Source organism: Asterias rubens, chromosome 15 (assembly GCF_902459465.1).
Source record: "Asterias rubens chromosome 15, eAstRub1.3, whole genome shotgun sequence".
Classification (NCBI taxonomy): Eukaryota; Metazoa; Echinodermata; class Asteroidea; order Forcipulatida; family Asteriidae; genus Asterias; species Asterias rubens.
In genome coordinates, this window is record NC_047076.1 from 1,424,830 (window position 1) to 1,450,111 (window position 25,282).

The 25,282-nt window shown below is 38.8% G+C and overlaps 1 protein-coding gene across 1 annotated transcript in view; it reads right to left on the reverse strand.

Moving 5' to 3' along the window:
• LOC117300202 (receptor-type tyrosine-protein phosphatase N2-like) overlaps positions 1–25,282 on the reverse strand; it is a 68,947-nt gene that overhangs the window by 22,690 nt on the left and 20,975 nt on the right. Inside the window, exons 5-9 of the mRNA XM_033783926.1 lie at positions 24,687–24,876; positions 23,841–24,044; positions 22,279–22,380; positions 16,333–16,447; positions 10,756–10,839 (exon numbers count right to left, since the gene is read on the reverse strand). Coding sequence (XP_033639817.1) covers positions 10,756–10,839; positions 16,333–16,447; positions 22,279–22,380; positions 23,841–24,044; positions 24,687–24,876 — 695 coding nt within the window. The remainder of the gene's footprint in view (positions 1–10,755; positions 10,840–16,332; positions 16,448–22,278; positions 22,381–23,840; positions 24,045–24,686; positions 24,877–25,282) is intronic.

Genomic DNA, 25,282 nt, shown 5'->3' on the forward strand with positions numbered 1-25,282 from the left:
ATGACGATCAATTTAACCGGGTCTCCTACATGTACGTACATTAATGTGTACCAGGCCTCAAAATAACCCACAGCACCCACAAGCAACTGCCATGGTCCTCTATGATGTGGTGCCCTTTGATAAGTTCCAATACAAACTTACATACTCCTCCTAGCAGTGCCCCTTACCAGAGGTAAATTGCCGTGCCCCTTTAAGAGGGAAGTTCAAGGCCCGATGTACTTGCAACTCTCTCGAGCAATTTACAAGGATTCTTCCCCACCTTAACACAAATGCAACACCTTTAATAACTCAGTGTCAAACAGCTGCCTGATCCCACAGTTTGATCAGGTAGTCTTCAATCCAACACAAACAAATGAAATACAACCACTGGCTCTTTTCACAACCAACACTAGTCAAAAGAGATTTACACATGGTGCTTACGCAAACCTCACCTACAAATGAAGCACAGTTGAATTTTGAATGGTTGGGGGTAGTTGAGAGTGTACAGCAGATGGAAGGTGGAATGGCAGAAGATAAGAGTTAGGGTGGCCGTCAATCCAAAAGTCCCAAGTTCAAATCCCATTCTAGTCAATTTGCCTTTTTTCAACCCAAAATCAATTTAAAATGTACAGTTTACCTTGTGGTTCGTACAACACATAATTTGAAATTATTTAAATGGCTGAGTTAAACTTTTCAAACAAACAAAAAACTCATAATTAAATTTAAAAATCTTAATTTGTTGTGCCTTTATTTATTATTTATGCTGAGATAACTATGGGTAATTGTCACTAATTCACTCGGTTCCATTTTTTTTAAATTGATTGAAATATTAAAAATCTATATTTTGTATGCCTATTATTACACTCAAATGAAACTACAGGCAAACATCACACTGGGCAATATGTCACTCATTCATCTGTTCTGCACAGCAATTCATTTCACACATTTTTGAGTATCCAATCATAAAAGTTGTGAGCCAAGATGACAAGCGAGAGAGATTTTCAATCAAACTGCAATAACCTCTCCACCGTCTGATAATTGTAAATCAACCAGTCATATAAAACCACTCACAAAATTAAACTCCTTTGTCAAAAACACTTATCATTTGACAAGGTTAGAGATGGAGCGTGTAAAGTAACAGTGTCCTCTCGTAAGTTGTCTGAACATTGGTTTTTGTAAACAATGGTTGAATAATAACTTACCAAGTGAAATTTCGAAACCTGAAAACACAGCTTGGATTGGAGTCAAAATGCAAAATGATATAGGGGAAAGGGGGTGAAGGGGAAGGTGTGGTGGGGGGGGGGGGGGGTGAAGGGGAAGGTGGGTGTGGGGGGGGGGTGAAGGGGAAGGTGGGTGTGGGGGGGGTGAAGGGGAAGGTGGGTGTGGGGTGGGGGGGTGAAGGGGAAGGTGGGTGTGGGGGGGGGGTGAAGGCGAAGGTGGGTGTGTGGGGGGGGGGGGGGTGAAGGCGAAGGCGGGTCGCGGTGACAGGTAAAACATTTGTGGCGAAGGTACTCTTAAAACGAAGACCTCCAAAACCAGGGGTGAGAGTCACTGCTGACAAAAAAAGTCTGCAAGTGGGATCCAGATCTTAGGAGTTACATTAAAATAATGGCATTTCCACCTCTGGATTTATAGATTCCAAGTGTTTGAAAACAGTATCCCCATTGCTACAGAAGTACATCAAATAGCACAACTTAATACATTTTGTGAAAATACAACAGTTTTGTTACCAGGCAGGCTTCTAAAAAGTCTGAAATCAGTTAAAAGTCTGAATGTTTCATCCCTGCAAAACTGGCTACACTACATTAAGGTGACCCCTTCTCTTTAACATGTTTCATGATAAACAACACTAGAATGACGTCAAGCAAGCCAATATCCTCCCCGCTAGTCCATTCTCACAGCTATCTACCCCCAACCTCACAGGTCCCCTCGGCAATTAATTAAACGTCCGTCTGGCAATGCTAGCTTCTTCTTTTATAAACAATGCTATGTAAATACCTGGATGGATGGTTAAGAACTACTCCACACACTAATGAAAGGTGATATGAAGTATGGATGTACAAAGGTACACTGTGTTTGTTTTATGTCTTCTTCATGTTCAGTCCTCATCATTTTACAAAATTTAATTCAATTTTTGTGTTGTCCTGTTGAGCAATGTTAAAGCATGGAGGTAGAAATACCTACATGGTTAAACTGTAATAATCAGATTTATTGCATCAGAATAATGGGTAGCAACAGAATAATCAAATTGAATTTTGAGATGGTTGTTTTCAAATAATTGATCATTAAGATAACTAACAATATAAAAATACAGAGTCTTATATAGTGCACGTATCTGCCAATAAGGTACTCATGGCAGTTAAACAAAAAGAGACATTTAAGACAGGTTTTTGAAATTAAAAAATTGTGAGACCTATTTATGTCGCACCTTGATGGGTTTACAAGTTGCTGAAGAGCTTTAGCAGACACTGCCAGAAACACCCGGGCAAACCCCTGAAACACCCGGGCAAACCCCTGTAACACCCGGGCAAACCCCTGTAACACCCGGGCAAACCCCTGTAACACCCGGTCAAACCCCTGTAACACCCGGGCAAACCCCTGTAACACCCGGGCAAACCCCTGTAACACCCGGTCAAACCCCTGAAACACCCGGGCAAACCCCTGTAACACCCGGGCAAACCCCTGAAACACCCGGGCAAACCCCTGTAACACCCGGGCAAACCCCTGAAACACCCGGGCAAACCCCTGGAACACCCGGGCAAACCCCTGAAACACCCGGGCAAACCCCTGTAACACCCGGGCAAACCCCTGTAACACCCGGGCAAACCCCTGTAACACCCAGGCAAACCCCTGTAACACCCGGGCAAACCCCTGTAACACCCGGGCAAACCCCTGTAACACCCGGGCAAACCCCTTTTCTTATATTGTAGGTGTACATTTTTCACAAGTGTGGGGCATTCTGGACCCAAAGTTTGGATGTTTGGCCAATTAAAGCACACTATATATACTACCCCTTGAACCTCCTCTCGCTCAACGCCCCTCTATTGGTCTGCAACCATTCTCAACCACGCTCTAATCTCCCACAGTTTCAATCTTGTGTTCAAGGTAACACTGGATCAAGAACTAGGTCTACAGTCAGAGTATTTAGGTCGAACGCAAGACGCTGGACGCAGAGAGGCAAGCAGGGTGGTTTAAATCACACATTATGGTGAACTGGTAGAATTGTGATGTAAACATTGCTTTAAGTGGGGCATGTTGAAGCGAGGGTGTGAAAGCGAACTCCCGTTTAATGGAGCATCATTTAAAGGCAAAGTATACCTTTGGTTTTTTTGTGCATATGTCCGCGTAGGAAGAGTAACTCCTACTAGGAACACACAATCTGTAAGCAGTAACGTTCTCATATTCAAATTTTGGGGGGATAACATTTTTTCTTTTTGCAACACCACTTTACTTTGAAGTGAATAGTTTCTCAAAATGCTTCATACTATTAAATGCTGCTGTAGGCATCTAACCTAAGGTTTTGATTGCCATAAAATTGTTAGAGTGATTACCATTCATATACCTTGCATCTGCAAAAGTAAAACGACGTGACAAATCCTCTAGATTTCAGGAAACAACTCAACCAAGTTCGACATGGCCAAGGTTTGAATTAGCAATTAGGGAGAACCGCATCCACAAGACCACAGGGCTTGTGGCTCAAAATCTTTACTGGACCAGAATTTATTTAACAAGATTTAAAATGAGTTGAACAAGCACTCGGAGAAGATCTATTTCATTTGTGTTTATGTGTCTTGTGTACTTTGATACTCTTGAAAGAGCATAGTAAGATAATTATCTCTTTCAAAGTCAATAATTCTTCACAAAGTTACAAAAAGAGGTATGAATATTCAAACGGAAAATACAGGATCATCAGGCTGGTCGCTTCGTAAGTTTACTGGCCTGACAATAAAACCACAGGCCTCGGGCCTGGTCCAGTGATAATGTTGAGCCCCGATGGGTAATGATTTCCATGAAATATACTAGCATGGCATTCACAGACCAGAAAGAGAGCTTGGCAAACCTTGAAGCCTCTGGGACACTTTTGAAGGGACAAGGGCACAAGGGACAAGATCAGGGGCAACAGAGGCCATGTTATTCTAGGGCTTAATTCATACACAGTAGTAAGCTCACAAATATGTTCAACGCAAAAGTGTCTCGCTTTACGAAAGTTGTTAACCAGTCAACATACCATGTATGGCACACTCACGACCAGACTGCAAATCAATTTGAAAGTGATATCTTTATAAAATTTTGTCTAGGTCTTGAAAAAGGGTCCAGTTTCTTAGTTTTTATGTCTTTATGCTATATCATGTCAATGGCCCAATAACAATATCTATGGCTGATTGATTGGGTTCCCACCAAACTCAAAGCAAACCTGCCGCTAAGAATGTCCCAGAATCAATCAAAACAATCATTGTTTTAATGAGACACTATAAACAAGTTGAGACAAGATAAGTTTTATATGTACGTAGCTTGTAGCAATTTGTTGATGGAGTGAGGGAGCCCAACCCCCCAACCCCCACTCTGCTGCTCATGGATGTGGTCCCAGCAAATTGGTCACCTGTTTTTCTTTGGCCGCAAAGAACAAAACATTAACATTTCTAAGGATGCAATATGACATATGACATCACAATGTGAAACAGCACCCTCACTGAAGCAAAAGAAGACAGCTCGTTGGGCCAAACCAACTGGTTTTAAACTGCAGTTGAAGAACTCGTCGCTACCCTTTTATTCCCTCATGAAAATTTATTTTTATAATATTATTAGGTAGATAATTAGTATAAAATGCTGTCACACATGGGTTAAAACAAAATAATATTTGTTATCCGCAATGCAAATTTAACACCGATTAGACAAATCAACTGATTGCATAGCTTGTATACATACACAACTGAAGTACACGTACAATGTGAATGCATTTTTTTAAAACAACAACATTGTCTCTTCTTTATCCTACTCACCAAATCAAATAAAAACACCAACGAAAAACAAACAACAATCAAGGTGATATAAGCACAACATACCATCGGAATCCAAAATCAATGAAATCACTTCATGACATCATCATCTTGACTTAAAATCCCTACAGAGAGTGACGGACGACGAACACCACGTATCACTAAACATGTGTCTCCACAGATGTCTGACAAACCATCTCCACAATGTACGTAGAAAGAAAGGTACGACATGTACACATAAAACCCCAGCATACAGTCAGGCAATATAGGAGTTGTACACAATGACGTGGGTGGTAGGTAACAGACAGTGTTCATGCATGGAGTACACTGCAATACAGCCTGCTGCACAGTATACTGTGAGATAATCAATATAGATCTTCCATGATTTCAATTCCAAACTCTGCTTGTGGCTTGTGTAGTATTCAATGTCTGTAGTGGCCGTGTGACGTCACAGACCATCAGAATATCTAATATGTGTTTCCCTTGTTAACTGCAGCTGCTATGGTTAATTTTGTAGGGTTTTACATCCAAGGGGGTAGATGAGATGAGAAAATGGGTCAGATATAATGGAGGAAATCCTAGGAGAATCTTGATGTGGGTGGTTGAGATTTGGGACTGGTTACTCGGTCAGACGGAAGCGTGAAAACAACGTACATGTACGTCAACAATCCCACTGCACATAGGGACATATTGGACGGTCTTAATGTTAGACTCAATTTCTTAGCCTCTATTGTCCGATAATTGAATGTTGTTAAACTTGATCGCATTCGACATCCGGAGTTCCGGGTAAACACGTTCAGTTTAAATTGCCGTGTTTGTCTTGGACTTGTTGTTTAGTTCGTTGCTCAATAGGGATGCTAAAAATACTTCGCCATGACGCCATTCATGTTGGATGGTTTGTCACTTTGTAAATGTTTGTGCGAATCTTTACATGCTTTGTAGGTTTTCTCGTGTCCAATTCTTACTCCCTTGGGTTATGTCTTAGGTTTTCTTCCTCGATCCATCACAGTGTTGAGCAAGACATGACCTTTCTACTAAGAGTTTTAACCTCCTTGCACTGAAGGGTAAATGTAGCGGAAACACTGTCTTAAGGCTATGCCCAAACAGCCATCAAACACAATTGTAAAAAATCTCTACAAACTTTTATGGAAAGAACTTTGATGTCATTCAATTTTTGAACAACAAGGCCTCAAAATACCCCTTGGCTCCCACAGCGATTACCTTGATGCCCTGTGCTTTTGCTGTGGTGCCTTTCCCAAAGTTCCAATCAAAATTTCAATTTTCCTCATTGAAGTTCCTGTTACCTGAGGAAAATTGCTGTGCCCGTTCAAGAACTCCAATCAAGGCACTACAGTAACCAACAGGTACAGTATATTAATTGGAGTTTTACCCATATACCCCGATGTGTATAAGCACTGCACTGCTAGGGAATGACACAATGAATAGTTTCTGAAAATAAAGCAGTAGGCCTAATTATTTAAAGAATGACATTTTTAGCAGTATACTCAGTACTTTCCTGAGTTCTGTTTTAAAAAAAACTCACAGGTATATTACTCGGACGAGGGTCAAACCATAGATCTCTGCAATTCTAGAGCAGAGTCTTTACTATAGACCCGGGCCTGATACTTCACAGAGGCAACAAAGGTGATTGCCTCCATGCCCCCTGATCATTGCCTTGGTGCCCTTCAAATGCTCCAGTAGAAACTTACAATTTCCTCATAGGGTGCCCTTTACCAAGGAGAAAGTGCCCTGGTGCCCTTTAAAATAGACGCACACAGGCCTGATGTAGACCACCCAATGCAAATTTAACATAGGTACAGTATACTCTAGGTAAAATATTTGTTGAATGTTTTCTTGAATGCCAATCACAATTTCAACAGACTGATAAGCCGAAAAGTCCAAAGAGGAAATGGACTAGGAGTAAATAAACATATCTCGGTCCACTTTCCATTTCCTGGGAGTTTTAGTCCTGGCTTATACTGTAACTGAATTATGTGAGTCAAGCAGGTGTTGCTGACTGACGATAACGCTCAGCATCTTATCAATTAAGATAAGACAAATCCTCGTTATTCTTAGGACTATTTTCTTGTTTGTTTCATGATTCTATTCAACTTCTCCAGATTATTTCAAAATATGACATCAGACGGAAGTGCCACCCATAATATTTAACGACTATTCGTTGTAAGGGCATATTTCCTTAGTAAAGGCACCTCTTCGCAACGGAAAGACTATTATATTGGCACATCTCAATCTCACTAAACATGTACTGCTAAACAGATTTAAAGGAGAAAATGGCTGTTGCAAACTGCTTACCAACCAAAAGACCTATGGTATAAATAAATAAATAAATAAATAAATAAATAAATAAAAAAACAGATTTGAAGAAAAAGAAATGGGGTATTGAGAAAGACTCTACTAGGGTCAAAACGTCAGGCCAGTAACCATTTTTAGTTAAAATGATTTAAGGATTATTGTCCTCGCTTTGGAAAACTAAAATGAACTTAGGGAGGAGTAACACAGAAGCATCTACAAGAAATACCCTGGAGGGAGGCAGGGCCCCTTGGGGAAGGAGATCTGGCCCCTCGGGAGCCTCCTATGTTATATCCAATCCTTATTTAATTGGATGCTGTCCTTAAATCGTGTGGCGATGTAGTTTTCTAGGGATTGCCACACCATCCAAAGCTTCTTAACATCTTAATCTCATTGAAGGTTCTCTCTGTGTGAACACGTCTTGGAGACAAACTGGACTGAAGCGGTCGACACCGAGATGGTTATTAAAATTCAAGAGGTTAAAACCCTGCGATGCCCCGGCCCTGTCAGATTCACCCGGCTGCCCCCACTGGTCTGCAGCCAGTAGACCGTCGGGAAACAAGGATAACTCGGTTGTAATTTGTATTAAACACTTTCTCACAAAGCGAACATACTTTTAAAAAGTGAAGAGACAGTTTGAGACAAAAAAATTACAAATATTATTATTATTTTTTTTTTTAATGTTGATTAGTATGTTTACATTGTTAAGCTGCAGTATTTTTGTGCACAGTAAGAGGATAGAACTTAAAGGGTTTTTTCACAAATTTTGGAGGAAAAAAACAACTTTATTTATCCTAAATTATATACAAAAGATTGGGCAGCTCCAAAAATGAAGTCCAATCCAAACTGTAAAAATCTTTCATTGAAACAAACTATCAATGAAACAATCAGTTGATATTTCCATTCAAAGAGGTGTGTGGGGTTTTTTTTTCAGCAAGCATGAGTTGAATATTTGGAATTTAATAACGGACTTTCGCCGTCGGTGGGACTACATCCGTGTCAAGGCAAATAAGCCAAAGGCTGATTGTTCTCCGCAACAAAATCACTTCACTATCAACAATGAAATGAAATTGAGTTTCATAAAGCACTTCTAGGTGAGAGGACATTTGTTTTCTTTTAAGATTTCAGGAACGGTCTCATAATAAATTGTTGCAAGTGTTATGTTTTATGGTTACAAAATATTATACCACTGTTAAATTTGACCGTGTATATTTATTTATTTATTTATATTTTGTTTGTGGGTGATGTCACTTAAAATGCTCAACCACTCCATAGGCAATCCACAGCTTGCAAAAAAACAAACTGTCTCGAAACATGCAAGTAAAGACCCGTCACTAAATATTCTCAACCACAGCGTAGACAATGCACAGCTTGCAAGATCCTAATATTGATCCATAAATTTCAGGCCACTTTCCGCTCTAAATATAAACCTGAACGTGGGCGAGCAAACGAGCACCCACCATCTCTCTCCAACGCCTTGATGAAAATATAATCTTGATAAGAAGGACTCTGATATCGTCTGTTTTCCTGGGCCCTATTTCATAGAGCTGATTAAAGCAAAAAAATGTTGCTTAAATATTTTCTGCTAAGCAAAAATGAGCAGGATACCAGTGACAGATTGTACATGTGACGCAGCAGTTTGGCAGGTTACCCTGTTCTGGTAAGCAAAATTTGGCCGGCCCTTGGTCAGAGCGTCATACTTCCTACTGACTACTTCAAAACCTACATGCAGACTGGTCTTAATACATCAACAAGATTCGTCTTCACGTTTCGTTTTATTCACGCCCAAACAACAGACACTTCAAAACCACGACGTCTTCTCCCCTTGAGCTATGTATCTTTGTTGCAGACGTTCGTTTCACAATATCAAGTTAGAAAGTTAATTTATACTTGGAGAGGGGACAAATTCCCATTGATGTTTACACCAACGGAAGTTGTAACAGACTTGCGCTAATATGTCTGGAAAAATTAATCATAGTCTTACATTTTTATTGTCCAGTAACAGTTTTATGGTTAATCATTTAGAAAAAGAAATTAAGAGGACAATACATTTTAATAAATATGAGGGTTGCAGAGTTTTAATAACTATTTTTAGCATCACAAACTTATGGTACAAAATTTTACAAATTAAAGTGAATTACTGCCTCCCGCAATATCAAGAATGAGAATTAAAGGCAAAGTCTTTGGTTTTTGAAACTGTTTGATTGTTTAAAGGCAGTGGACACTATTTGTAATTACTCAAAACAATTATTAGCATAAAACCTTACTTTGTAACAGGTAATTGGGAAAGGTTGATAGTATAAAACATTATGAGAAATGGCTCCATCTGAAGTAACCTATTTTTTGAGAAAGAAGTAATTTTAAACGAATTTGATTTCGAGACCTCAGATTTAGAATTTGAGGTCTCGAAATCAAGCATCAGAAAGCACACAACTTTGTGTGACAAGTGTGTTTTTTCTTTCATTATTATCTCGCAACTTCGATGAGCGATTGAGCTCAAATTTTCACAGGTTTGTTATTTTATGCATGTTGAGATACAGCAAGTGAGAAGACTGGTCTTTGACAATTACCAATAGTGTCCACTGTCTTTAAATCCTAAATAAATGAAGATGTATACAATAAACATATACATATTCAAATGGTCGTAGCGTTTTTGAGATAACACCAAATAGAGCGGTTTTGTCCACGCAGAAAGAATAATCCCCAATAGGAATAAGAGAATAAAAGGGTAGCGGCGAGTTCTTCAACGGCCGTTTAAAGCCGGCAGGGTCGGCGGCCGTGTGATAATAATAATATAAAGGCCCGAGCCGAAAGCAAGGGCCTTTATCGCCTGGCAACGACCCTGCAAGGTTTTCACAGACGTTTAAGAACGAGTCACTACTCTTTTATTCCCATTCATAAATGCCCTTTTGTTAAAAAACGTAAAAAAATACACTTTAACAATTGAAAATTCGAGGTTTGAAATATTTTTGTCAAAAACTTTGTGAAGAATCTGTTCGATGCGCGTGGGTTGTGTGTACACGCGCGCTTAGATTACGCGCTGTTACTAAAGCCATGAATTGCGTTCCGCGTGATAATCTTGCGCGCCCGACAAGCGGAAGCCAGCTTGTTATAAACAGCTCCAGCTGGTCATTATCAAAGGTTTAAACACCCCCACGTGTTGCGCTCTCCACCAATAGGAGTAGAGAAACTGTCTGGGGTATTTATGAATAAATAGGACTACACAATTTGAGAAACTTACTAAGAGTAATGTTCTCAGATTCTCTTTGAAGTGAAACGTTTCAAGATCCTTTAAACTGACCAGGTCTTTTAACCAATAGTTTTTATTGCCATGAGTTTTAAGAGTGATGACTATTAAAGATCATTTCCAACATCACAAATTTATGGTTAAAAAATGTAACATTTAAAGTGACTCAGCACCTCCGGCAATATGAAGAATGAGAATTAAAGTGACTTAGAGAATACTTACTCAATATCAGTGAATGATCCTAGAGGGGCATCCAGTGCGTTGGCCAACTCCTCAACAAGCATCTCAGCTTCCCCAAGACTCACCCTGAAGAAGGAAAAAACAATTACCAATCAATGAGGCTATCGATTGCAACATTCAATTCACTTTCTTTCCCTAAATGTACGCATTGAATAAATAAGTAGAAACTTCCTTGAATATTGTTCAATTTTAGAGTAAAAAAAACTCTGTACATTCTGGATTTATTTATTTTTTTTTATTTACCTGAATATTGTTCAATTTCAGTTTTTACTAAGTAAAAAAAAAAAAAAATAAAAAAAAAATGTAACTTAAACTGTAAATTCTAGATTTTTTTAAGGTTCTAGTGAATATTTTTTAATATTCAACAACTCTCTTTCATTAATTTCACAATGAATTTTCTTAAAAAAAAAAAAAGAAACAGCTATTTTCTCCCCACATCCTTTCTCTCTATACAAAGATAAACAAATAAAATAAAATAAAAAAGTACAAAATGACTCCTCCCTGTGCAATGCCTCAAACCACATTTTAAAAAAACCGTTGTTTGTTGTATGAATATCCAAACAGATAGCAAGCAAACAACCCAATTATAATAGAATGAATTTATGAATGGGATAGCCACTATAGATAGCGTACCCACCATGTGGTGCACACATTACACCATATTCAATTAAAATACTCTAATCGTTTTTGGAGTATTTTTAATTATCATGTTTGTAAGCCTATCACACTAATATAGTAAGTTGAGTGAACAGATTGTCTGATGCTAAAGACTGTCTTTCAACAGACTGGTTTATATTTTACTGATTCTTTGGCTAGCTGGTTATTGAAACGTTGAGACTAATTCAAGAACTGACTCCGCGGTAGTGCAGTTAACTACAATCCTATAAGATGAAGCAGTCCCGCCAATTTTCTACACCTTCCGCCCGGATAGTAGTTAAAAAGCAGGACAGTTCTTTTCAGAACTTAATAGTCTCCCGAACCCCTGAACATCTACTCCGCGATTGTAGAATAAAGAAAGACAGTTCTCTAAGAACAGTTTATCTATACACACATGGTGTTACCTCAAACCAAATATATATTGATACCTCACCATGCAATGCCTCAAATCCTATATAGCTGGTTATTATTAAATTGTGTTTGAAGCTTTGCATGGTGTGGAGAATAAGAGTAACTATAAATATAAATATGAATAGTGAACTTGCGGGTACAACCATGGGTAAAATCTCTTTTGAAGGAGTGGTCACGTGGCTCTGAAAAGAGCCGGTTTGGTCTTGACGTTTCGAACAGTATACATGTACTCTGCTCGTCTTCAGGAGAATCCGCAGAGTATACCGTTCGAAACGTCGAGACCAAACCGGCTCTTTTCAGAGCCACCACTCCTTCAAAAGAGATTTTACTCATGGTTGTACCCGCAAGTTTATTATTCATATTCATATTTATAGGTACTCTGGTTATTATTGTTAATGTTGCATTATACAGTCATGAAGTTTTTTTAGGACAATTATATTGGGTACAAGTTCATATGGTGTATGGTTTAATCAGGTTTCCAGACTATATCGCGATTTTTATAAAGTATGTCCGAATATAAATATAACTGAACGATTATTCAGTTTCATGTTGTTAGAGGAGAGTTGGATTTTTGAAATGTTTTATTTTATTTGATAAATCTTGGAATATGGCACTAAATGAAGGGAACGTTTAAAACAAAATTATGTTAAGTACCGAGAAACTAAAAATCAAACAAAACAAGTCAGCATAGTTAATTTGTTGATCTTCTCATTTTTGAGGCAATTTTTAAACTTGTTATGTTGCTGTACTAAACATGTCTAAAGAAACCACCAGGGCCCTTTTTGGATTAACTGAAAATTCTGAGCCGAAATCCTAAAAAATTATCTCAGTTGAAGATTCTGTACAATATCAAATCAAACATAATTATTAAGTTTTGAATCAGCAAATTTGGTATGTAGGCAGTGTTTAAAGACACTGGACACTATCGGTAATTGTCAAAGACCAGTCTTCTCACTTGGTGTATCTCAACATATGCATAAGATAACAAACCTGTGAAAATTTGAGCTCGATTGGTCGTCGGAGTTGCGAGATAACTATGAACGAAAAAATAACACCCTTGTAACACAAAGTTGTGTGCTTTCAGATGCTTGATTTCGAAACCTCAAATTCTAAACTTGAGGTCTCGAAATCAAATTCTCACAATGTTTTACACTATCAACCTCTCCCCATTACTCGCTCCCAAGTAAGGTTTTATGCTAATATAATTATTTTGAGTAATTCCCAGTAGTGTCCACTGCCTTTTAAATGATTTTAGTATGTTTCAGAGTGTTTAATACATGTACACAACAGTAATTACTTTATACGAGCAAATCCAAACAGGCCACAAGAGGGCCTCCTTCGCTTTTCACATCAAGCCAAACTGAGACCGGGTATTGATCATGTGACCTCTGGGGCCTCTTTCATTGATTGAACTTCCGCAATGCAGCACTCTTGAGATGGGAAAGGGTTGTGTGCTTCAATCGCTATAGTCAATGTCGTTATGCAGATGCACTAGCAAGACAGCAAATTTCTCCATCAAGCAAGTCATGCTGGGAAACAAAACTCGCACTGTAACCTAAGATAGAGTCTAGCAATGTAATTATACAAAGGAGCAGTGGTTAAATTTCAGCAGAAACTCCGCCAGACTAAACGTCTTGCTGACCATCGGCAGGGCTAGAAACTAACACTGGACCACAGGCCTGAAGCAAGTGATTTTAGCAAGCGGACATGCGGGTGTCCCTTCCATGACAAGACAGGTCAACTTGAAAAACGACATTTTGAGAAAAGCAAGTACGGAGCTGTTTTGCTGTTCTGCCAAATGGGTATGAAGAAAGTGTAAAAAGAGGCTGAGATAGGATGTGTTATACCTCCATGGTTATACAAACAACCATACAATGTGTGTAGCCTTCAAAACTTTGAAATGGAAAAAAAAATAATAAATACAATCAGACATATATATATTCACATCCATACAATAGTAGGCCTTTGCCTTTTGAACTTTAAAAATGGAAAAAAAAACTCAATTTACCAAGAAATGATCTTTAAACATGTTGCCATGGGAGGCCCACGCACTGGTGTTTTCTTTTGAATGTCAATAGGCTACATAATTGTGTAATTTGTGAAAAGATGTTGACTATGAATTTGATTAAGAATTCTGTTGAGTATTTGATTACACAGTTTACCATCGAACTGTTTTCTACTGTTGTCTTTTTTCTTTTTGCTGTTGTCTTTGTTTCTTGGTTCTCTTTTGATGTGCGATCAAGGGTCTTTTCGTGGGCCTGCGTTTCTGTTCGGGGTTTCCCTTTTGCACCAAGTTGTATTTTGATGTTTGTTCAATAAAGTTAATAAACTAAACTAAACTTTCAGAGAATTATATTTAGTTGAAGCAGACGATGGTCACTTTTCAGATGATGCAATCGCGATGGTCAGTCAAAGTAATGGTCAGTCATGGTCAGTAATGAGGCACCATTACTGAAGCTTTTGTCCCTTCCTCTAAACAAATCACTCAAGAAAACCCCAAATTGTCACGGTTGATCAGAGACCAGAGCTGAGATTGTGTCTCTTCCAAGGGAAAATTTAAACAAATAGGAAAAACACTTCAAGCTATCAAGTGTTTTGACTCTTTTCCACACAGCACAGGCCTCCGAAAGTAAGTATTCTTCAGTTGTCGGCCTTCTCCGGCCTCGAAACATCAGACGAATACAAATGACCTGATGGATCTGGGGTGACATTGTGGTCAAGTATTGAGGTCAAGTGTCAAGTGCCAGAACTCAACGATAATGAGAAGCCGAGGTCGTGTCGTTGAAGAGACTCGATAGGGTGGTCGAGATTCAACAGGGCTTTTTTTTCCACACAGAGAATGAGAAAGTACCGAGTTTGCAGTGCTTACACTCATCGGTGGAATAATATAGACAAAGACTTGAAATGCCCACATAATGCAACTTGCTGGGTGATCAAGGCGCAGTCAAACCAAAAACAAAACAAAAGAAAACAGACACAACTCAATTAGTCCTTGAAAACCTGTGACATAAGACAAGTTTTGAGAAGAGATTTGAATTTTGTGGTACAAAGACAAGATCTAAGATTAAATGGTAGAGAGTTCCAGATGTATGGTGCAGCTGAAGAAAAAGACCTGTCACCCCATGAGTGTCCAGACTTGGGTTCAATGAGAAGAAGCATGGAATATCGAAGATTCCTTGATGGAGTGTAATATTGAGTATAAGGGGTAAACCAAATAATCTTTGTCCCCCACGCAAATTAATTTTAAGCTAACAGCAGGCTGGACAAACTAATTCATTTATTTCTTCTACAAGTGGTCTTCTTAAAACCAAATTTGTCAAATGTCATATTTATTTCTTCAAGAAATATCAACATCATCAAGATCGTCATTATTAAGATCATCCCACATCATTCCTCCGGCAAGACAACAATTCAAAACCAAGATAATAATCAAGACTCAGATTTTGTTATTCTATTTGCCTTCTCTCCCCACGATGACTCCAAATTGGCGACTGCTTTAACCCCCGTCAGCTACCGAGGGAAAAAAATGTCACGACTACTGGTTTAGATTACGGGAGAAATCAACACTGGCCCCAATGCTTGGTTACCCACACTCAATGATATCCATCTCACTGGTGCCCTTCAACCATGAGGCTTCTTCACACCACATAATGGGACATTACTTAATAAACCTATCCCCCGAGATAAGACATTTTCTTTCACGGTTTTTGCTTTTTCTTAAACTCTGATGTATTCTTTGAGAGGGTCTGGTGAAAGTGCAGTTTGACATGGACGTGACCCGTTGCTGTGAATCAATGATTGAGTCTATTTTGGGTGCAAGCTTCCAAAGGTCTTTGAAAACAGACAGAGTCCAATGGTTAAAGAGGTGAGAGTACTTACAAATGGATGGTATGTGTGAATGACTTGACGTGAATGATTACTTATGCATACATCCACATCATGAATATTCATTGGGTATTATGATATATGGCTGAACTTGACGGTTACATAGATGATTACAATGTGGTTTAACACTTGGCCAGTTGAGGGCGGTATTTAATAATAATAGTTGTCACGTTGTATTTTGATGAATATTTGTTATAAAAAATATGTTGTGGCCAAGCGGTTAAGAGCACTGAACCAGGCTTTGGTGTTTCTGATCAGCAGAGTATGGGGTCAAGTCCCAGTCTTTTTACTTGTTTCCTTGAGCAAGACACTTTTAACCATTACTGCTTTGTCCTCCTGATGGGACCTTAAAGCCGTACACATCCCGTGGGTTGTGTAATGCACATAAAAGAACCCAGTGCACTGATCGCTGAGAGAAGGGTTTTGCCCCGGTGTTTCTGCCACTGGCTGCTGAATGCACTGCAGCATCTTGTAACCCCTTATAAGGTGCTACATAAAAATGGTCTCATAATTCAAACAATTTCAAAAACCTGTATTAAATATCTGGCCTAGTGAGTAATATTCTTAAATTATTTTTTAACACTATGTAAATAACTCCTGGCTTACCCAGACTGAAGAGCAATGAAGACATATCCGCTTGGAGCAAACGTCGTCGGCTTCAAGGTGGTCAGAACCGCTGGGGTCTTGTCCTTCCCAGAAAGCTCTGGTATTGCCGTGGCAACTGGATCAAAACATAAGAAAAACACTAGTTGTTAAAATGACGTTTATCATTCAAAATCTGAAAGCAATCAAACCAGCACCAGAATGAAAGGTTTAAGAGAGAAGACAATCAACCATGGACACCCAAACACTTAAGTGAGTGGTGAGGAATTTCATCAAGAAATTTCACATAAATCTTTGCAAACTGCAAGTTTTTATACATGTACTGTAAAGAACACAGAGACAAAGCACCTCAAGAAATCAGTTCAGATGGGGCTCTAAGTGGGAGGACTACTTTAAGGGAAAAGTATACCGTTTTTTTGCGCGCAATTTTTTTTTTGTAGTCTTATAGAAATGTATACAATAAAACTAACCAGTGAAAATTCCAAAAGGTAGTAGCATTTTTGAAATCGCTGAAAAACGTTTCTCAGATTGTATCGATATAGAAGGAAGTTGTTCTTTTAAAATGTAATACATAGTCAACAGCTACAGCGCTTCTTCCAAACTAAGTTTTTTTTATGGGGAATAATGTTGAAGGAATTACCAAAGGTATACCCCACCACGCTTTTGATTAAATGTGACCCAAAAAATACCTTTCGGAACACCACCACCTGCAACATATACTTCAATTTAAACCAGTCAATATTTCAAAATCGTCCATTGCATCTAAAATAAAGTCCAACTCTGGAACATTTCCAACATGCAGTCTATGTTTCACTCCCATCACCAAAAGAAGCATCAAAATATCATTCTGTAAAATCACTTACACTGAGCGTGTGGAGTCCAAAACTGATTCCTTAGCAAAGTTGTTTACAAGTGGGAAAAGTTTGGATAATGTTAAGTCATTTTTTATTTGTTTAATGGTAGGAAAAAGGGTTTGAGAAATTGCTGTCAAAAGTGGAAGATTGTTCAAAATATTTCTTCAAAAGCATATTTCTGGAAATGAAATAGATTGAAATATAATTTATGTTGATTTGAACAAGTCAATTTGATCTCAGCCCCCGCTCCCAACCTTTCCCAAAACAAAACGACATAAAATATCTATCAAATAAAATGACTGACCTCCCCCACTCTTCCTTCAAGCGCCTTGAGCACCTTATTGGTGGGTACGTGCAATGTAAGACTGCGTTATTATTATCAGCTATACATACAATGTATGCAAAAATAGAGTCTCGCACACAGTCCAACTGTCAATTTGTTTCTTTTGGTTGCTTGTGGTTAAAAATTAACCCAGTCCTCTGCTCTCTGACACACTTGGAACGTTGTAAATAAATCAGAGACGGGCAATCACAGTAGGACATGAAGACTCTGGAGAGCTAAGACTTGATTTAGGCTGAAAGATGATCAAACAAAATCAATGCCCCTTATCGTTGCCTTGATGCCTCTGTTCATTGCATTGGTGCCCCTGGTCTTTGTCTTGGGCCCCTGGTCATTGCATTGGTGCCCCTGGTCTTTGCCTTGATGCCTCTGGTCATTGCATTGGTGCCCCTGGTCTTTGTCTTGGGCCCCTGGCCATTGCATTGGTGCCCCTGGTCTTTGCCTTGATGCCTCTGGTCATTGCATTGGTGCCCCATGTCTTTGTCTTGGGCCCCTGGTCATTGCCTTGATTGATGCCCCTTGCCATTGCCTTAGTACTACTCTTCATTTCTGTGGCGCCCATTCAAATGTTCCAGTAGATATTTCCGTCTCCATCTCAGAGATGCCCTTTATCAACTTGATAAATGCCAGGCAGCCTTGCCCTTACAGAACCAAAGATCCCACCTGCTGAGTCGAGTACGCTCACCCTTTTTGCCTCATTCCTTGCAAATTGCTCCAAGTGTGCAATCAGCAAGAAATCAATACTAAGCTCCATCTTTAGAAACCAAAGTCAGAGAGATTCTCTCATTTCTCGCTCCTTTAAGTTTGGATAAGTACTCCACTTATTAGATTGCCATCTTAAAGACAAAGTTTTTACTGTATGCGAGCATTCAAATTACCCTTTTTGGGATCTAATAAAGATTAGTTGAATTGAATTGAAATGAAATGAATTGTTTTCTAACCATTTGATTGTTTTAATCCTAATGTAGATGTATATAATAAAACTAAAATGTGAAAATTTGATTTTGATTTTCGAAGTCACATTTTTGACATATCGCTGAAAAACCAGAGCAAACATGTCCACCCAGAAAGAATGTTCCCTAATCGGAGAAACGTTACTGACAGTAACACTTGTCAGATTAAACTTTTGGGGCATAAAAACTGATGTATCTTTTTACATAACCACCAAGTGATAGTTTCCCAAAATGCTGTAAATTACCAAAAGCCGCTGTAGGCTTTTATATAACACCCAAGCAGATCCTTGCCATTTGATTGGAGGATTGTCCGTCACGTGATAGCAAATAAAAGTACCATTGCACGCTGAGTCACTCACCGTGCTTTTTCGTTCCATCCGAAAAGTACCATTGCACGCTGGCAGCGTGCAATGGTACTTTTCGGATGGAACGAAAAAGCTGAGTAAAAACATCACTGCGTGCGCGTGTCTTTGGTAACGCAGCAGGTGTTACTGCAAGAAGGCATAGTAAAATTACTAGCATTCGGCTTCTACAGTTGAAATTGTTTGTTTTGAAAGTTGTATCTTTCAATCAAAATGACAAAGATCTACTTGGATGTTATATAAAACAAATAATGAATGTTTTTCATTCGTGCAATGGTGCGAATATGTTCATTCGTTGAAAGCTGGAATATTCCATTCAACTCGGCTCCGCCTCGTTGAATAGAACATTCCATCTTTCAACTCATGAACATATTCGCACCATTGCACTCATAAACATTCATTATGTGTATACTAACCAACAGTTTTTATTGCCATTGATTTTAAGAGTGATTACAAAAGAGTGACATTGCCTTCCCTTTAATGAGCTGAAGGGGAAGCTGATTTTTAATAGGAACCCAGGGGCAATTCTTCCGGAACACTGAAGTCAAATTACTGGATTTACAGGTGTATGTTAATACAAGCTGCCTGCGATTAAATGGATTTGTGGGAAGGCATCTCCAGGGTCCAATTTCATGAAGCTGTTAACATGAGCAGAAAATTCCGCTAAGCAAGAAATACGGCTAAGCAAGAAATGACCTGGTACTACCATTCGCAGCAATTGTAATTGTAACTGGCTGGTAACCTCTACTTGCTAAGCAACTTAAAGGTAATTGTTTGCTAAGCAAGTTTTTGTGCTTACGGGCTTTATGAATTTGGGCCCAGAAAAGTCTTGCTTAGCAATAACCAGATTACCAGCCACAATAGCATGAGGTTTGCATTATTGTGATTGGTGCTTAGCAAAGACACTTGGCAATCAGTATTTTATAATAAACAGCTTTATGAAATTGGGTGCAGACCAATGTAGAAAGGAAAACTGCAAGCACACCGTGTCAAAGAAAGATGAGTGATGAGAGGCAGGGGTTGGAGTGGAGTGGTTTCAGGACATGTGAATATAAACATACACTTGCCTTTTAAAGGCACTGTACACGTTGGGTAATTGTCAAAGACCAGTGTTCTCACTTGGTGTATCCCATCATATGCATAAAATAACAAGCCTGTGAAAATTGTGGCTCTATCGGTCATTGAAGGTGCGAGAAAATGATGAAAAAAAAACACCCTTGTTGGACGAATTTGTGTGCTTTCAAATTGCAATAAAAGACTTCTAGCCAAAAGTCTTTTATTATTTTAGTGAGAAATTACCTCTTTCTCAAAAACTATGTTACTTCAGATGGAGTCATTTCCCACAATGCCTTATACTAACAACAGCTCTCCAATGCTCGTTACCAAGTCTGTTTGTAAGTTAATATTATAATTTGTTTTGAGTAATTACCAACATGTACCTTCCCTTTAAATACGTACATGACCACAACAGATCCATCAGTTCAGAAGAAAAACTGTCAAGTAATGACTATTATTCCAGAAAGCTGGCAACATGATGTGAACCAGTGAAACAAGTACCAGTCTAGCATGGTGTTTTATCACTGGTCTCCCTCCTCAAGGGAACTGGATTAACCAGTGTAGAGATTCATCTGTGTACAGAAACGAGCGCTGATGAAAAAGACGAACATGTGTGGCGCCGATCACCCAAACACAAACTTATGGCATGGGTACCGTCAATCACTGTTTAACTTAATGTTCTATCCACACAAACTGGCATAGGAACCAGTTAAATCAACGTTGTATGAAATCTGGAGTACCCTTGAAAGGAAGACCGACAAGTTCCTCAAAGATTTAAATTTGTCAGAAGAAAGGTCAACAAGCAGGCCCTCTCAACAAATCGGGAAAACACCAAAATGAGAGTATTGCTGATCAACAACTAGTAGGGATGCGAATGAGAGGCTGTTACCAGTAACTGTTTCAAGCAATGGCAAATGATCAACCAACAGCAAGTTCAACCGAAACAGTTCTTGGTTCTGAATGAGAAAACGCACCCTAGACAATGCGAGAAGGACATGGATAAGCCCAAATAATATCATCAGTGGTCCAGAAAAGCATCAATGAGGAACGATATCAAAATGCAAACTCGTGGTACATGTACCAGCTAGGCATAGCTGATCAGTAATGGTGAGAAACACCGCTCCTTAGGGACCGATTAGCCTTGATAGGCTGGGGTGTCCATGGATCATGGGCGGAGGGTCTCGCATGATAAGCAGACAAAATGGTGATCAGCAAACACAAGATGAATCGTGATGAAGTCTTGGTGTGTTTCCTCAAGACAACTTTCAGGAGATGATATTCATAAGTTGGCTGTGATGAGAACCTCAATAATGTACCTTGGTTATCAGTTTCCTTCTTTAAGAAGGTGCAAACTTAGAACCACACTGACTTTCATTTCATTTGATTTAATTTATTCTGGTTGGTGAAACCAAAAACTCTCAGAAAAGCAAACTTAATCACTGTACTGACCAAGAAAACCATGGAGAGAAGACAAAAAAAGGAAATTTTAATTTTACATATATATGGGAGAAAAACCCAAGATAATTTATCAAGGGAAAACCCACCCAATCTGGTAGGGACTGAAAACCCTATCCTTACATGTACACAGTGCATCCTCCGATTTCATGGTACCCGATGTTCACTAGTTAAAACTCATGAGTCTACGAAAAATAGGTTTGAAGATTCCTTTAACTACACAGACACTTAAAAGACACAAGATTGGCCACACTTCATGAACATGCAGTCTACTCACCCTAAATATTCACACATATTGTACGTATGTAGTCAATAGCGCCCTCGCTAGCCAATAAATCATCAGTTTTATGAGCAATCTATTTTAATGAGAATCCTACATGCTTTAAAACCCTCCAACGTGGCACTTATTCGGTCCCAATGGACTCACCCTCATCACAATGTAAGCACTTTGTTTCTGAACATTTTTCATCGGTTAGGGGGTCCGCTATGAACATTTTTCATCGGTTAGGGGGTCCGCTGTGCACTTCTTAACAACTTTATTTACATGTGTATCTGGCATGTCTGGATACTGTCTGGGTTATTTGGACTTTCATTGACAATCTGAACACGTACACAAGGCTGCTGGCAGACTTTTTCCTTGCCCCTATCATTATTGTCTTGTTATTTATCACATAAATTCCAAAACTTTCAAAGGTCAATTTCAAACTGCTTAGGCTTATAAGCAGAAAATATAGCTAAAAAATTGTATTTGATAAGCAGAAAATAGCAAGAAACCAGTCAACGTTTATGTTCATCACAGTGTATTTTGGCTGGTCACCCATTTCTACTAAGCAAGAATATATCAAACCCTCGCTTAATAAACTAATCTGAGTGGTTTATCAGCATAAAAAAAAACATGAAAACAAAGAATGAGATTTTATCTTACGTACCATCATCCTTCTTGGCGAGGTCAACAGGCACGTTGACCCCTGATTCCTTGGGCTGCTTCAAGGGTTCAACGAACTCTTGTCCTGGCTCACCCACTCCTTTACCTGAAAATGAAGTGAAAATAAAACGTTAGGAAGATTGTTCGATATTTTGTTTGCTTGCTTCCTTAATGGAACATTTTAAATGTAGGGTCATCGATTGGTTACAACTCCAAACATGTATACACGTAGTTTGAGAGAATTTCCTTTGAAGTAATACAGTTTGGATAACTTTTTAGCCCCCCAAAAACATTTAAATGTAATAAATGATTCATAGATGAATGGTTTCTCTAACATTTCTAAGGGTTGGTGTTCATTTGGGTATACTGTTGCCAGAGCTAAAAATCTACCTGCTGTCACTCACTAAACATGGATGGATTTAACTTTCTTGTGAACATTTTGTGACAGTTTATTTATGGGGTTTTTTTCTAAGCAATTAGACACTGTATTCAGCTTATTCTTTCACTTGTGACTTTTAATGCAAATTTCTTAATAATTTGTTGAAAGCAATAGAATGATGAAAATAATAGTTCATGTCTACACCTCTAAGATGTTTATTGTGGTTCTTAATTCCATTCAATTGAATCTAAACCACAGAGTGTGCTTTGCTGGTCGTAACCAAAAACTGTTTCGGTCATTGGCCAGTGTTTAACCAATGGCCAATCCAACCCAAAAAGTTATTGATTACAGGCCATCAAAACGCACCCTGCATGTACATGTAGGTTAGAAGGGAAATGTAGTCAGATCCCGTATATAATTTATACCTGCTATAGTTATTTGTGTAGTCAGGAATACTGACCAAAATGGCTTCTGTAAAATCAAGGACTGTGAAATTTCTCCTTGTAGTTTTGTTTCTGCATGGTTGCACTTGATCACACCTCACATCCTTCATAAATTATGATTATATATACTCCAGTTATTTATGAAATCAAATGCAACAAAGGTGTGTGAAAAAATATGACAATTTCACAGCACAGCGATGGAAAAACTGATCATGGAGAATACCGGTGCAAAGAGAAGGCTAGAGTGTTACTGTGTTAAGGGCAATAAGGACAAGTACGCCTCGAGGGATAGTGGTGGTGAAACGCTGTTTATTTCCTTCGGAGTTCATCTCTCTTTTTTTCTCTTTTTTTTTTCCATTTTTTTTTCAGGTCATGAAACAAATAAGCTGAGTTGTGTGTTTCCAGCACAGAAATGTGAAGGTATGAACAAAATATGAAGAGAAATTGGTGATGAAATTTGTGTACTTTGTGACAAATTTTGTGTATTTGTCCAGAGTTGGCTTTAGTGGGCAGCTTGTATCATTGAGCACTGTATAATTAAGTGTATGAGAAAAATTATTTTCAAATTCTTTCCAATAGAATGATTGCGCATGATGTCATTTACCGCCATCTTTGATGACAAAAATGGATAAATGTGCAAGTGTGTACACGCTGCACACGACTCACAGCTAATGATAGCTTTTTATGCTTGTATGTTTCATCAAAGACGGTACAATAGCCTTCTTCGGCTTCCAACCATCTCACCTTTAGCCTCTGCAGCCTCCTCCTGATCCGCCTCTCCTCCCTTCTTCTCCTTCACATCTCCTTCTTCTTGCTCTTCCTCCGAGATGTCCGCCTCCTTGAAGTACAACTTGAAGAACTCATCCATCACTCTGTCTTTCTCTTCCTCTGGTAGGGAGTTCCAGTAGTTCCCATCAAGGCTGTCTAAGATGACATCCACGATGTCTTCTGAAAAGGAAGACATTTCAGCATGTTTGTTATTTTGAAGACGGACCGTGCACAGTGATCATAGCAAAAACCGGCACTTCTTAGAGCAACCAATACTCACAAAAGAGATTTCTTACATGGTGTCACCATACACCATTCACTACACCATAATTAACTCTCTATTCTTTTTCAGCGCTTTGATCTTCCTGTTAAAACATTTTTTTAAATAATAACAAGGGAATAAATATGTGCTTGGTCGGTTTTAAACACTCTGTTTAATACCGGTTGCAGTCTGGAGTCGAAAATTACCCCGAGCAAAAAAAACGCAAAAAATTGTAATTGTTCAATGACTTCTTTCAAAAAAACACCCCTCCAGCTATGAAAAGGTAAGGCCCTCTGGTGTAAACTCCTTATAAGGAGATTGGCGAGCGTGTTGCGCGTATCACGTGATGTGGCCCAGGTGGTCCAGCCGTTGTTCTCGACCAATAGGAATGAATAAACTGTCTTATAAGCACAGGTGCAAGCTCGCGTGTCACGCCCATGTTTAAACACGTTTTACTGGTGTTATATCATCCGTTCAAACAACCCGACGTGATGCCCTCTCGACCAATCCTAATAGATAAACTGTCTTAGGTATTTATGAATAATTATTATTCGATCTACCTTTCTCTTCTGCTCCTTCATCCTGTACCTCCTCACCCACTTCCTCCTCTTCTGGCACTGCATCCTCAGTAAGTATCTCATTGAGGAACTCATCATTCCAATTCTCCTGGTAGGAGAAGGTTGACTGCATCAAGTCCTCAGAACCTTCATCTGATGGTGCAAGATCATCTTGATTCTCATTGTGAAGAAGCTATCAAGAAACAGACAAAGAGGACATTTTAAGACACTGGACACTTTTGGTAATTACTCAAAAACTTAATTAGTAACAAGCAATGGAGAGCTGTTGATAGTATAAAAGAATGTAGGAAATTGCTCCGTCTGAAGCAACATAGTTTTTAAGAAGTAATTTTCCACAAAATTAGCATAACAAATCAAGCATCGAAATCAAGCATCTGAAAGCACACAACTTTGTGTGTCAAGGGTGTTTTTTTCGTTCATTATTAATTATCTCGCAACTTTGACAACCGATTGAGCTCAAATTTTCACAGGTTTGTTATTTTATGCGTATAGTGTTGAGATACACCAAGTGAGAAGAGTGGTCTTTGACAATTACCAATAGTGTCCGGTGTCTTTAAAGCAGGCCTTAAATAACCCAC